This window comes from Osmia bicornis, chromosome 1 (genome assembly GCF_907164935.1).
Source record: "Osmia bicornis bicornis chromosome 1, iOsmBic2.1, whole genome shotgun sequence".
Classification (NCBI taxonomy): Eukaryota; Metazoa; Arthropoda; class Insecta; order Hymenoptera; family Megachilidae; genus Osmia; species Osmia bicornis.
The window spans coordinates 14,400,188-14,415,561 of NC_060216.1; the positions used below are offsets into that span (position 1 = coordinate 14,400,188).

Below are 15,374 nucleotides of genomic sequence, written 5' to 3' on the forward strand. Positions count from 1 at the left end.
AATATATTAGCGTATACTTTTAAAACATAGATCAAATATTACATAAAGACTGGGTGCTTCGAACGTTTAGTATATGTACAGTAGCTTTTGATGTATAGATTACTTTATTTGAACAGGTGGTCCTCTGATTCTAGAGAATGAATTACGTATCAGAAACGAAAGAACCAGTGTACATTTAATCGAATGTTTAGAGGTATAAAAATAGTGTTCCTCGGAACTCGGCAGGGAATCCTCTAATGATCATTAATGCGATCCTGTACTAATTACTTTCTTAAAGAAGTACCAATTATATAATTGCTACTTCTTTATAATAAAGTATCGAGACACCTTCTTCACCTCTAATTAATCAAAATTACTTATCTATAATTACTGCGCCCAATTTCAAATAAATTATTTAAACGCGTGTAGGACTCGATTGATCGATTAGAAACGGTATCGAGAAGCTTAGAAAATTGCTACTTCTTTATAATAAAGTATCGAGACACCTTCTTCACCTCTAATTAATCAAAATTACTTATCTATAATTACTGCGCCCAATTTCAAATAAATTATTTAAACGCGTGTAGGACTCGATTGATCGATTAGAAACGGTATCGAGAAGCTTAGAAATTTTTGTTCGATTCGATCATCGATGAGAATTCAGAACGGAACGCGTGGAATCGAATGATTTTCGAGCGGTATTCGCAAGATGCTAGGCGCAATGTCAGCGTGCAATTTAGATATGAAAAACGAGGCCAACCGAGCCTGTAAACTCTGTCAGGTGAAATTAGTAAGGCCGCGATAGCGTCGTAAAGATGATTATTACCAATGAGTCATAGCCGAACGAAACAGATCGCGCGAGTCAGCATTTTTTCCTCGGGAGCGCTTTTTGCGGCCGGATCGACGGTGGAATAACGCAACGAGACCGGCAATTACGCTACTTTCTTCTCAACCGAATTTCTCGACACACTTGGTGGAACACTAATGCCCGGAATCGACAAAACACGCGGGTAAATTCAGCTACCGGCGTTTAATAGCAAAAAACCATCGAACAAGCTTGTAAGAATTTCAAGCATCACCGTGTATATCGAAAGGGTTCTTGCGTCATTATTTTCTCATGGCAATGATGTTATCAGATGGAATTAATTTGCCGGCAATTCATTTTTAACGAAAGAAAAATGAAATCAATCATGATTTATCGATTGCGATTAGAATCGTTTCCGAAGATTTATTGGAAATATTTTTATGCTTACAGAAATTAATTAAGGAAAATTAATTATGATTCATCGATTATGATTAGAATCATTTTCAAAGATTTATTGGAAATTTCATTGCGATTCAGTTTTTGCTTTTCAATGTTGCTTTTCATTGATATTTGTTATACTAACAGTGTGTTGTGTATTCATTAACCCTTCTTTCTCTAAATGTTGTATTAAATTACCATCGCTGCGGAATATCCTGATTTAAATTCATAAAGGAACAATACCAACACGCATTTCAGTCTGACCGATTGTTCGCTGCAACTGACAGCCATTTTATACAGAGTACATTAATGAAAGGCTTGCGTGGGATTGCCGTCAAATTTTAATCCATTAAGGACCAATGTTGCGTTAATGCAATATGCCATTTGCAATTTTTCTCTTTTTTTAATTAATTTAGTGGCGGGGGAGGGTTGGCCCTTTTTTTCCAAAAAAAAAATGGGAAGATCCACTCAATATTTCAATATTTTTAATATGAAACAAATATTATTTTTCCATAGCAATTTTGCAGAATAAAAAATCTGAAAAGGAGGAAAATTAGAACTTCTACGTAGACGGTTTCAGATGAATCATTGAAATCTATGAAATATCCGTAGAATTATCCCATTTCCGATGTAGATATCGCTTTATAAATAGAATTCAATTACGTTGTTCAATGTTTCATTTGCCAGGGATCACGGACCGTTTCAATTATTCCCGGTTCGAGGGTACGATCATTTTAATATGGATCGTGAAAGCGATCGATCGAACGGTTTGCGGCGGTGGTCGATCCAGATCCGAGCGGAACGAAGAAAAATTGCGTGAAGAAAGGTGAAAAAAAGGAAACGGAAGGTGTGTCGAATTATTCTGATTCGATCGATCGTCGAAAAAGTTCAACCGTCTCCTTCTGTCTTTCGCCGCGTTTGCACGGTAAAAACCGATTTTGTTTTTACCGGTAACCGGAGACCGCTCTCGATTCCTCGACCGATGTGAAATGCGGTTCGAGAATTTTTCTCGAATTCGAAAGCGGGAACATTGAACCGGCAACAAGGTCGGTCTACCAACGGGAAAAGTAATTTCTTTTATTTCACGATTAGAATTTTATTTAGAAACTCTTTGTGTTTCATCAGATTTTTATCTTTCTAATGCGGTTCTAATTAACACATTCGTAGTCAGAAATTTTGAGGATTAATTTGACGTTTAAAGCTATAAAACTTTGAGATTGAATCAGGGGAAAGAGAAATTGGAAATTGAATCTCTTAAATAATACAGCTTGAAAATTGTGGAAATTAAGATAAAAACGAAGGCAATTATCGGTTCGCAAACGTGTTAAGACGTTTTTAATTGCCACTAAGATCCTTATCCCTCGGCTTACTTTCAACTACCGAACAAGTACAAACCGTGTACCAATAGAAAAAAATGTATCAATATACGATATGATAGTTGTAATGTACAGGGGAAAGTACAGAGAGACTAGTCAATTATTATCAGCGGTTTAGATCAACGTTTACGGTGATGCATTTCGAATGCAATTATACAGAAGTTTACAAAATGTACAAGGAACGTTTCGTTTCGAAATAGGCGATTTTTTAACAAATAATCGACCGGGAACAATTTGAAACAGTGGCCGGCCTCTCGGTAATTAATTACGCTCTCTCAATTAGTGCGCCGAAAGCACGGTTCAATTATAATAACATGATAATACATGAGCCATGCAGGGGTCGTTATACTCGTTTCGATGACGTCACGTTCACGTGAAAAAGATTCTTTATCGTATAATACGGATCTCCGGTAGGGAAAGAAATATTCATGCAGGAAGGAAACGTTGACTGGTAATGTCAATTAAGAAGTATGCTGACAGTGCGCGCAAGGCGAAAAGATAATTACCTGCACGACTGATATCGTGCGAATTTCAATTCGTTACGGGTCTTTCTTTTTTTAGTAAAAAAAAAAGAGATTCCTTATACTTATAGGGTATCTTGTGTGTTAATACGTTCAAAGTAATAATTAATAATTACTTTAAGGTAATTTTTGAGGTCTTAAAATTACTTTAATTTATTTTTTCTAAGCGATAGCTTAGAAAATTAAAAAATAATAAAATAAATATTTCATGGGGAATCTTATTATGATTACTAATTACATAAATACCCTATTTTAAATTATAGTACCATATTAATATTATATTATTTGTAAATTTAGATATAGATAGGACTTAATACTACCTTATACAATACGTTCTACTTAATACTATTTAAGAAATATGTTATGCAAAATATTTAATTAAAAAATACCTGGTTACGCAGTATCATCCGGCGCCTTCCTCCTCCTGTCATGTTCAAAAAACATCGAGTGAGGTTAGGATGCTGTATCGCGAACCTTAGCCTTCCGGTGATGAATTTTGGACGACAGCCTTCATGAATGGTCTCCGAACACGGGATACGATCATTCTATCTCAAACGAGATCGTCTTGATCGATTTTTTCGATCCTGCTCAAAAAATTCTCACACCGGCACTACACTTCCGTTGATCACGAGCGCCCGTGACGGAATGCTGGAACACTCGTGCTCGATCTTTCTCCTGTGGTTCGTTACCCCCACTACAAAGACCCTTATACTTCTTTTTAAATCCCACGATACTTCTACGATAATCTATCGTCAATTTGTTTAACCATCACTCGAATATGTACGAACATGTTTCTGATACTCCAGACAAGATAAGACTGTTTGATTCAGGCGTGACGAATCGAGCCGGTAATCGTTTGTGTTTCGTTAAATGTCTCGATAATCGAAGCGACCTATCGATGCGGGTGGTGAAACACTCGCTAATTATTTAACTCAGTTTTACACTGAGAATTACTAAACTATCTAAAAGTAGATATTACTAAAAGAATATTTTTTAAAGTTTTAAGGTTTTTAAATATAAAATACATATTTTTATTTATTTATATAAAGAAATAAAGAAAAATCTAATAGCGCTATTAATGTAGAAAGCAGGTTATGAATTACTCAATTGCGATTGAATCGGTTGATTTGTTTAAGGAAAAGGACAGAAACTAGACATTCGAAAAAAGAATTTCTAGTGTATCCTCGTACCTGTCCACACGTCCGACACGCATGTGGGTGGGTGGATACGTTCATCAGGGCTGTCGTCGATCAGTTCCACTCGACCTGTTCCTAGACCAGGCAGCCCGCGCGTCGTCGGATTCATTACGTCATCGGCCATCGTCCAGCCAATCGGAAAGCGTCTTTCTATTGGTCATGTGACTATTCACCCCCACACCCTTATAAAATACTCCCGCTACTCCTCGGCACGCAGCACACGCGCGTGCGGGTAGCACGGGTCCGCATGTCCACAGGCGCCCGAAGCAATTACTATGGACAAAATGGCGTCCTGATGACCATTTCTTTTTCCGAGAACTCTTCGGCATGGTTGATTTCATATGATACGTAAGTGGATTAATTGTGATAATTAACGGTGAGTGATTAGTGGAGAAGACCATTTTATATATTGCGATGTATATTAAATTTTATACCTTATATAACTTTAAGTAATAGTGTTTTAAATATTAAATTTTCTATTCAGGTAAATAAAGATAAGTATTTTAATTTTTTCGCCTCTGTGTTTTTTTAAATTTAAGTTTTCTTCTTTCAATTTTTACATTTTAATTTATATAATAAATTATATAAATTCTTGAATACTTTTGGAAGATATTTTAGATTCTTTTGATGAGTTTGTTATTCAAATAAGGTAATGTTGAGATAATTTGCTCTATGAATGATTTGCATGGGGGTATTGCTTGACCATAGAGATAGACCACACCTCCTAGCTCATTGTTGAAATTATCGTGCAGGTAGCCTTTGGAAATCGGCAGCAAATAATCGATAGCTTCGTCCAGGGACAGAATCTGATCTGACCAATGGGCTGTCGGACTAGGAGGGTAAAAGGCGATCCTTATACGCACCCCCTCGAATCCGTTTCCACAGATCAGTATATTGTCTAGGCAGCCCCTGGCTACTTTCGATGAATCGAAAAATGGCGCAAAATGATGGACAATCACCATATTCTATTACTCTTGAAATCATTAGAAACTTATTATTTTAATCTATATTATTTTATTTAAAAAAGGGATGGTCTATAGTGGTCTATAATACTCAATTTCCACTTTAAAATTATTTTAATATAAATAATAATATGTAATAAATAATTCATTATTTCAAATTGATATCCCCAGAAATATATTTTATAAAATCTAAATAATCTTAATAATTTTCTCATTACCTTTTCAATTAAAGAAATATTCATTTACACATAAAATATAATTTTCAATAAAAATGATGTATCACTAATTAGACTTTATAATCATTTCTTCTTATTATAAAATAAAACGTAGATAGCACGTCGTTAAAAATCACTATTCACTTAAGATATTTAATACAATTAAACTTTTTAAATAACACTTCACGAAAATGAATTTTATAATCGTCTTTTTTATTAATTTACCTACTAATACCACGAGAATAGCAGAGATTTTAAAACGACAGTGTGAACTCTGTGCACGATATACCGAGACTAAAAGAATATCAAGTTCGTCTTCCCGATCGGGCTTGGAACTGCACTGTTGTTTAAAACAACCCTTCGGGCAATCCGGCAGGGGTAAATCCTTGAATCGGGAGTATAAATAGGGGGAAGGGAACTAAAAAAAGAAGGAAGGGTGAACAGTTTTTGGTCCAGGTGCCAGCAGCCGCTAGGGGGTTAAAAAAGAGGGTTAGGAAAAAGGGGGTTCTTTCGTTTTATTTTTTTATACTGAATACTTCGAGCAAACGGAAATTCCAGATGATATAACGACACGACGTTGAAATTCTCTGATCCATAGTGTCAAAAATTGTATATCTCCTCAAAAATTAATTTCTTAAAAAATGAAGAATAAAAATCGTCTTATATATCTACCAGTATTCCTAGTCATTTCTAGATTTTCTATAAAAATATGCACTCGCATAAACAATTGTAGTCTATAATGTACATAAGACATTTGCAAAAGCATTGTACATTTAATTCATACTTCACAAAGTTTTGCACAGAACAAAGGAAAAGCTCGTTTCGCACATTGTCTTATTGTTAACATTATACATTTTCACGTATGTTAATCCAGAAAATTATAAAAAATACAAACGACTATTACTCGCTTGAATTTTCTATAAAATATTTTGAGGGTTGTTTTAATTTTGAATATGTATTATAGGAGTGAGAAATGATTTCCCCCGCTTTTCAAAAATTCATATGGATATGATATGAGTATTGCACCTTCTGCAGCCCAAGAACTAGCTATTTAAGACTCTAGAAACCTTTTCCCCAGCGAGTAAAGGAATAATGTCACAGCCACCTACCGGTAACCGTCTTAGTCCCCTAATCCCGCATTCCAAGGACCTTCTCGAAGGCTGCCATTGTGAAAAGGACCTGCGGACCCTCCGCGCCAAGAAGCGGCACCTCCACCAATTTCCAATAGAGAAACATCTACCTCAAGTCCAACATCGATTACCGTATACACTGCCCTTCTAAAAAACTATACTTATTCCAATAACAACAATCTTACACAAGATACAAATATTTGAATATTAAACTACAACTTCGAAAGCGAATAAAATACACCAAGGCGAATATGTAAGAAAGATCTGCACGTTACAAATGAATTTAATGATTTAATTATAAGGAGGCAGAAGGAATATCGATATGAAGATACAAATTAAGAAACACTCGTTCCTGGGAATTTTAAATTCAATTTGTACTGTGTTAATTATTCACTGTGCGATATGAACAATGTTTGTTGGATTTTGTTTATAGAATGATTACTTTCTTCGAAGTTTCAGGGCGCTGATGTTCTTTTTATAGGATCGTGTATTTTTGGGGAAGGATTCTTGTGGCTGATGAAAGAATAAATTTATTAATGTATGGTTTGTGCATCTTTGGATGATTTTGGAGATGGAAATGCTGTGTGTAATTGTTTTTGAGTTGGAGTAGGTAGTGCTGTTTTTGAGGGAGATTCTTTGTGCGCTTCGAGGTCTTTCCATCTCGCATTTTTCTTTAGGTTTCCTGGTGCAAATGGATTTATGGACTTTGAGTGCATTTGTGGAACAACTTACGGATCTTGGGATAAGTTTGTGGAAGGCAAGTATGAGTAGGTGGAAAGAAAGTTAAATTGGGGAGCAGAGGGTGGTTGCTTTATTTTATAAATGTTATGGGGGTGGAGGGTTGTTAGGAATCCATTTGCGAAAGGAACGCTTTTTAAATCGGTGGTGTTGAAGGGTGTGCAATGAGGAGGTGGAAGGGAAAGATCGAAGTTCTGGGACTTTGAAAATTTCGGGAATTCTGTTGGGGATGGGTGTCTTCTGACCTATTTCAAATTTATTTTTGAATTATAATTATGGCCGTTTGGGAATAATTCCACAGGGTTTCAAAAATTCATATATGGATATGATTACAGAGTATTGCACCTTGCACCCCCAAAACTAACACCTTTAAGGTTCTTAAAAGCTACTTTAACTGCGAGTAAAGTGCAACCCTAATAGCCATCTATCGGTTGGAACCCCAGTTCTTCAACTACGATCCCGAAGACTTCTTTCTAAAGCGGGTTTTACAAAAGTATAAGAGTATGTTAAGGAATCCTTGTAAAAAAATTAGATGTATAAAATTCCTAAGTATATTTATAATATGAATGACAATTATAATAACAACGACAATACTGGTAATAATGATAGAAGGAAATGAACAGGAAATGAGTTTATGAACGGAAGCGAAACATTTCTGAATAAATGCTTTTTGAAGAAATACGATGCTCATTTACCAAATATATTCAAATATGTCAATCACAGATTTATTTTTTGTACAAATAAAGAAGCTGTGGCAGTGCATTAGCTTTTCCTCAAAAATTTTGATATGGATATAATATCAGAGTATTGCGGCGAAAATTACTTCCCGATCTTCATATAAAACTATAAACAGGATTATTTCGTGCGAGAAATGATTCATCCTTGTAGACATCTAGCGGTAAAACACGATAGTATATATACAAAATTATTTTAATATTAAATTATTACATATTTATCTTGTATATTACACAGTTACTATTAAATTAATTATACATACATTCTTTTACAAAGTATAATTTATAACTTTTCAATACATGTATGTATAAAAACTGAAAAACTCAAAATAATTAATATTATTACTAATAATAAATGTTATTTTTATTATAAATCATTTATAATACATCACAAAATTGCCATTTATCAATTAAATTAGTAAGTATGAATTTACTAAATCATATTCTATTTATACTGGACCTAATATATCTACATTTGCTGTTGTGTCCTGAACATTACTGTGTGCTATCATATACTCTGACACTGATATGTATATACCAACTAATAATCCAATTACACTAGCTATATAAATATTACGTTGAAAAATGATACATGTTGCAACACAAAGACCAAAATAGGTAGCATATCTAGTAACATTTTCCTTTTGTTTACGGCCCAGGATATCAGAATCTAGAACAAAAATACTTATTTCATATCTAAACACCTTATATAAACATTGTATCTCCTATAAATATAATAAAGTGAATAAATCTTACTTATACATAAATTATCTCTCTTATAATATCCTTCTGCACATTTTAAACACATGTCTGGACCATCACCTGTGCACCCATTACAAGCTCTATCACAACCTAAATGAAATAGAGAAGTTAAATCATCAATCATCATTGAAACATCATTGTTATAACTTACTTAAACAGGAATGACTTCCATCTTTATTAATACAGAACTGATTTCCAGGACAGTATTGCTCACTTTGGATACATTCATCAATATCAAAACATCCTTTATCTTTTATCATGTACCATCCTTTCATACATTTCTTACAATTCTTTGGTCCAGGTCCTTCACAAGGACCATCACAGGCAGCATGACATTGAGAACATAGTAGTTTATTTTCATCTCTATATGATTCATAAAATCCACTAGAACAGTCAGAACAGTTTTCTCCTTCATATCCTTTGTCACATAAGCATCCACCAATTCCTTTCCTAGTTCCTGCTCCTTGGCATTTGCCATTATTGCTGCAAATTTTATCTGGATAACCAGGACATGGTACACATTCTGGACCAAAATGATCTTTTGGACAACATCGTTTTGTCTGTTGAATACATATATAATCATAAATATCAGGATGTGTTTGTTGATGATTAAACCACCATTCTTCTATTTTGTTCTCCAATTCTTCAGCTAAAGCTTGGCATTGAGTTTCACCGCGTTCTAATTCTTTACATAAATGTTCTTGTATCTCTATTAATCTAGTTTCACTTTTTGAATATGAACCTAATTTATCTTCCTCCCATGCACTGTCACCACCATCAAATTTTTCACGGCTAGTCCTCTCTATACCCTGTAAAACAGAATTTAAATGTAGAAATTAAAATACAGAAAATTTCCCTTTTCATTCAAAACACACAATAAATAATGGGCTTACCTTTTTAAAACTATTTGTCAATTGTTTACAAGCTGCACATGGAGGAAATTTATAAGCTTTAAGTTCTTCACTTGTAGATGCTTTGTTACATTCCACATATGCTAATATGTTAAGTAAAATAAAAAGACCTAATAAATGAAAAAAAAGAATGTTAGGTTTGTGCATTATTCTATTTGAATCAGTTGCTACTCTACGTTCGAATTACTATAATAGAAAATTGTTTCTTTGGTTTTTAAATTAAGAAAAACACATAGTATTTCAATAATTGAGTTGGAATATTTCACGTAAGGTCATAATTATATGAAATATCTCAATTATATCTCTAAATTATGCGAGTAGATAACATCGGGTCTCCGACATTGATAGCAGAACACCATGGGCTAAACAAGTATTTTGTAAATAAGTTTGCGCATGTTTTGAACAGATTAAACATGGTTGAATCAATCTATAGATGATAAATGTTAATTTTTTTAAATAAATCAATAAAATACCTATCTAAAACATCCTTTCCTTTTAAAATAACTTAAAATTTAAGACAATTAAACGTTAAAGCGATTCATTGAACAATGTAAGCTCTAAAGTAATTTTATAAAAAGGGACAATGTATTATACATTTTTATAAAAAATGTCAGGGATCAGAATAAAATAATACAATTTAATATATCATAATATCTATTTTTTAATTATTTTTATTAAATTTTCCTGTATATTCTCATAAATGGTATGTGCACATCTATTGCAATACCGTATTTCATGCCGGCAGTAGTGACGTGTCGTCAAGTCGTGTCAAATCCGGAAGGTTAGAAGGAGGGAATGTTTTGTTAGACACAATTCCTTTAGATATTTCATTAAAATATGTTGACAAAATTCGAAACAAAATCTGCCCGAGTAAAAGGGTTATCGTTTCACCCGAAACGTCCCTGGGTTCTTGCAAGGTAAGTACTCTCGCATCTCCCCATCAAGTTCAAATGTAATTTAATAAATTTACACTTTCTTTTACAGTTTACACAATGGAGTTATACAATTATGGGACTACCGTATGTGTACTTTATTAGATAAATTTGATGAACACGATGGACCTGTTCGTGGAATATGTTTCCACAATCAACAGCCATTATTTGCATCTGGTGGTGATGACTACAAAATTAAAGTATGGAACTACAAACAAAGAAGATGCATTTTCACATTACTAGGTCACTTGGATTATATTAGAACAATTGTATTCCATCAAGAATACCCATGGATCTTAAGTGCATCAGATGATCAAACAATCCGCATATGGAACTGGCAGAGCCGTACCTGCATTTGTGTCTTAACAGGACACAATCACTATGTAATGTGTGCACAGTTCCACCCTACAGAAGATATTATAGTATCAGCCTCTTTAGATCAAACCGTAAGAGTATGGGACATTTCTGGCTTAAGAAAGAAAAATGTAGCTCCTGGTCCAGGAGGCTTAGAAGACCATTTAAAGAATCCTGGAGCAACAGATTTATTTGGCCAAGCTGATGCTGTTGTAAAGCATGTCCTTGAAGGTCACGATAGAGGAGTTAACTGGGCATGTTTCCATCCCACACTACCATTAATTGTATCCGGTGCTGACGACCGTCAAGTCAAAATGTGGAGAATGAATGATGCTAAAGCATGGGAGGTCGACACTTGCCGTGGACACTACAACAATGTTTCTTGCGTCCTGTTCCACCCTAGACAAGATTTAATTCTCTCAAACTCAGAAGACAAGAGTATCCGCGTATGGGACATGTCCAAACGCACTTGCTTGCATACATTTAGAAGAGAGCATGAAAGATTCTGGGTCCTTGCAGCACACCCTACCCTAAATCTCTTTGCTGCTGGACATGACTCTGGAATGATCATCTTCAAACTAGAAAGAGAACGTCCAGCATATGCAGTATATGGAAACGTTCTTTATTACGTGAAAGAGCGTTTCCTTAGAAAATTAGATTTCACTACTTCTAAAGATACATCCGTTATGCAGATACGCGGGGGTGGAAAGACACCTCCTTACAGCATGTCCTATAATCAACCTGAGAATGCTGTATTAATTTGTACTAGAGCGCCTAATAATATTGAAAACAGCACTTATGATTTGTATATGATACCTCGCGAGGGTAGTTCAAGTACCGATGCCGATACAAAGCGGGCTTCGGGGGTCACTGCCATTTGGGTTGCTAGAAACCGTTTTGCCGTATTAGACAGAGCTTATTCAGTATGTATTTTAAACAAATTAGTCCCCTTAAAATTATCCAAAAATAATTAAATATTATTCTCTAATTTTTTGTTGCAGTTGGTGATCAAGAATTTGAAAAATGAAGTTACCAAGAAGGTTCAAATTCCAAATTGCGATGAGATATTTTATGCTGGCACAGGAATGCTTCTTTTACGAGATGCTGATCAAGTAATCCTTTTCGATGTTCAACAGAAGAGAACACTAGCAGAAGTAAAGATCTCTAAATGTAGATATGTTGTTTGGTCCAATGATATGTCTCACGTCGCTTTACTTGCCAAACATACAGTTAACATTTGCAATAGACGATTAGAATCTCTGTGCTCTGTTCATGAAAATACTAGAGTGAAATCAGGAGCCTGGGACGATTCAGGAGTTTTCATTTACACTACTAGTAATCATATAAAATATGCAATTAACAATGGTGATCATGGTATCATTCGTACATTAGATCTTCCGATATACGTAACCAGAGTTAAAGGCAACCAAGTTTACTGTTTAGATAGAGAATGTAGACCAAGGATTCTTAGAATAGATCCTACTGAATATAAATTCAAATTAGCTCTAATTAATAGAAAATACGAGGAAGTTCTGCATATGGTTCGCAATGCAAATCTCGTTGGCCAATCTATAATTGCATATCTACAACAAAAGGGGTACCCTGAAGTTGCTTTGCATTTTGTAAAAGATGAAAAGACAAGATTCGGTCTCGCACTCGAATGCGGCAATATAGAAGTCGCCTTAGAAGCTGCAAGATCCCTTGATCAAAAACCCTGTTGGGAAAGTTTGGCTCAAGCAGCTTTATTGCAAGGGAACCATCAAGTTGTTGAAATGTGTTATCAAAGAACTAAGAATTTCGAAAAATTATCATTCCTTTATCTCATAACTGGTAACTTAGAAAAATTACGCAAGATGATAAAAATAGCTGAGATTAGAAAGGATGTATCTGGACAGTACCAGGGTAGTTTATATCTTGGTGATATCTGTGAACGTGCAAAAATATTACGGGTATGTATCTCTATTATATAAATTAATTTCCAAGAGAATTTTTATTTCATTTTTATTTTCTTGTGTTTCAGAGTTCTGGCCAAGCTTCTTTAGCATATGTAACAGAAAAAATTCATAGCATTTCATCTTCAGAGGACGATGTCCTTTACAGTTCCATGAGCGAAGAGCTTTCTTCTCTTGAAAAGGGAGCAGAATATCTTCGTCCTCCGGTACCCATTCAACAAGCCGAGAATAATTGGCCATTATTAACAGTCTCGAAAGGTTTCTTCGAAGGTGCAATGATGTCACGGGGTAAGAGCCAAGTGGCTGCTGCATTGGCTCCAGAAGACGATAGCTCAGTACCTGCTGAAGGATGGGGTAATGATGAAGAATTAGGAATAGATGATGAAGAAGGTATCGAGAATGAAAACGTTCCTGAAGGAGAAGAAAGCGCTGGGTGGGATGTTGAAGATGTGGATCTGCCACCTGAGCTTGAAACTACGACAACTACAGTGGAAGATGGTTATTATTCACCACCGACGAAAGGAGTGCCATCAACTCAGCACTGGATGAATAATTCCCAGTTGCCTGTGGATCATATTCTAGCTGGGTCATTTGAAACTGCATTTAGATTACTCAATGATCAAGTTGGCGTTGTTGAATTTGAAGCTTATCAGAATCTTTTCTTGAATACATTCGCTCGTGCCAGAACATCATTTGCTTCGCTGCCGAATATACCTTCGTTGTACGGATATCCTCAGAGGAATTGGAAAGAAACAAATCCAAAGAGCGGTCTCCCTGCAGTTGGGTTGCATCTTACTGATTTAGTTCAACGACTTCAAGTATGCTATCATTTGACGACTGGTGGAAAATTCCCAGAGGCAATAGAAAAGCTTCAAGCTATTTTACTCAGTGTACCATTGCTGGTTGTTGATACCAGACAAGATATCGCAGAAGCTCAACAATTAATTCAAATTTGTCGAGAATATATCCTTGGTTTGAAGATGGAAACTGAGAGGAAGAATCTTCCTAAAGCTACTTTGGCTGAGCAAAAACGAATCTGCGAAATGGCAGCTTACTTTACACATTGCAATTTGCAACCCATTCATCAGATACTCACGTTAAGGATAGCTGTAAATATGTTCTTCAAGTTGAAGAATTATAAAACTGCTGCTTCCTTTGCAAGAAGGTTACTCGAACTGGGACCTAAACCTGACTTAGCTCAACAAGTTCGAAAAATTTTACAGGTTTGTATCTTTAGTTTAAATTAAATGTTATTGTTCAGTGTTTTAAATATATATTTTGATGGTTTTTTTAGGCATGCGATAAAAATCCAGTAGATGAACACCAGTTAGCGTATGATGAACACAATCCATTTTCTCTATGTGCAAGCACGTTTGTTCCAATTTACAGAGGAAAACCGGAAGTTAAATGTCCTTTATGTGGTGCAACTTATTTGCCACAATTCAAAGATGCAGTGTGTAAGATTTGTGAAGTAGCAGTAATTGGTAAAGAATGTATCGGTTTGAGGATAAGTCCTGTACAATTCAGATAATTTTTTATGTTTTTTTTTGCATTAATATATCTGACACTACTGATGAATCATAATTATTTCAATCTATACTTCACGATATATTAATATAAGTTCTGGTATTCCTTAAGTATGTCAAGGGTATTATATTTTCAAAAGTATTGTAAATATGAAGCATATGGATATATATCCAGTCTTAAGTATGTTTTTACAATGATTCGTAAAGAAAAAAATATGGATTTTAATATGTTTGTACTGTTATTATTATTTCATATTGAAACAGTACATAGGAATTATATTTTAAAAATATATAATGAAGTTACAAATAAAAACTGTCATTACATTTTATGTACTTTATCTACAAAATCTTTAATTTGTACAACTTATTTTATAATAATTATGCAGCATTTTTTAATCATGGTATATTTTTAATAACGTTTCTATACGTTCAAATAATGTATTTCTTATTTATAATCAATGATAGTATTAAAAAAATGGTTTTCAATTGTAGCATAATTTAAAATAATAAATAGCTATAGTTTAAATAGTTGCTTAAATTGTTTGACTCAAATATAGTTTATAATATTTAATTTTTAATGAACTTCGTAATCATATTCAAAGCGTCATAAACAGTAATTGAATTATAAATTTCGAACAAGCCATCTTAATAAACAAAAATTACTAATATTTTAAAACTTAAAGTTGGTAACAACCGATTCTGTGATGCAAGTTCTATGCAATAATAGGTAAAAAAGTGCAAGAATTATTTCTATAGATTATAAATTTGCTAAAGTGAGATCCTTTTCAACAGAGTAAGATTCTGAAATAAGATTCTTTTTATAAATTTCATGTTGTGACTATC

The 15,374-nt window shown here is 34.3% G+C and overlaps 2 protein-coding genes across 4 annotated transcripts; one reads left to right on the forward strand and one right to left on the reverse strand.

Annotated features, from left to right (window-relative positions):
- Positions 1-8,506: 8,506 nt before the first annotated feature.
- Positions 8,507-10,148, reverse strand: LOC114883206 (cysteine-rich with EGF-like domain protein 2). 3 transcript variants are annotated; one of them, XM_046289604.1, is made up of 5 exons: positions 10,108-10,141; positions 9,750-9,877; positions 9,008-9,665; positions 8,851-8,946; positions 8,507-8,764 (listed from the first exon to the last, which is right to left on the reverse strand). In XM_046289604.1, exons 1-5 carry the CDS (start codon positions 10,124-10,126, stop codon positions 8,544-8,546), a joined length of 1,122 nt encoding a protein of 373 aa, XP_046145560.1. In that variant the 5' UTR covers positions 10,127-10,141; the 3' UTR covers positions 8,507-8,543. The 3 variants fall into 3 exon arrangements, with proteins under 3 accessions (XP_046145560.1, XP_046145534.1, XP_029056605.1); XM_046289578.1 differs by having other exon boundaries at positions 10,093-10,141; XM_029200772.2 differs by having other exon boundaries at positions 8,508-8,764; positions 9,750-10,148.
- Positions 10,149-10,507: 359 nt separating this feature from the next.
- LOC114870888 (coatomer subunit alpha) lies at positions 10,508-14,860 on the forward strand. The gene is made up of 5 exons (XM_029176087.2): positions 10,508-10,684; positions 10,752-11,976; positions 12,055-13,002; positions 13,074-14,228; positions 14,300-14,860. The coding sequence occupies exons 1-5, from the start codon at positions 10,605-10,607 to the stop codon at positions 14,534-14,536; spliced, it is 3,645 nt and encodes a 1,214-aa protein (XP_029031920.1). The 5' UTR covers positions 10,508-10,604; the 3' UTR covers positions 14,537-14,860.
- Positions 14,861-15,374: the final 514 nt, after the last annotated feature.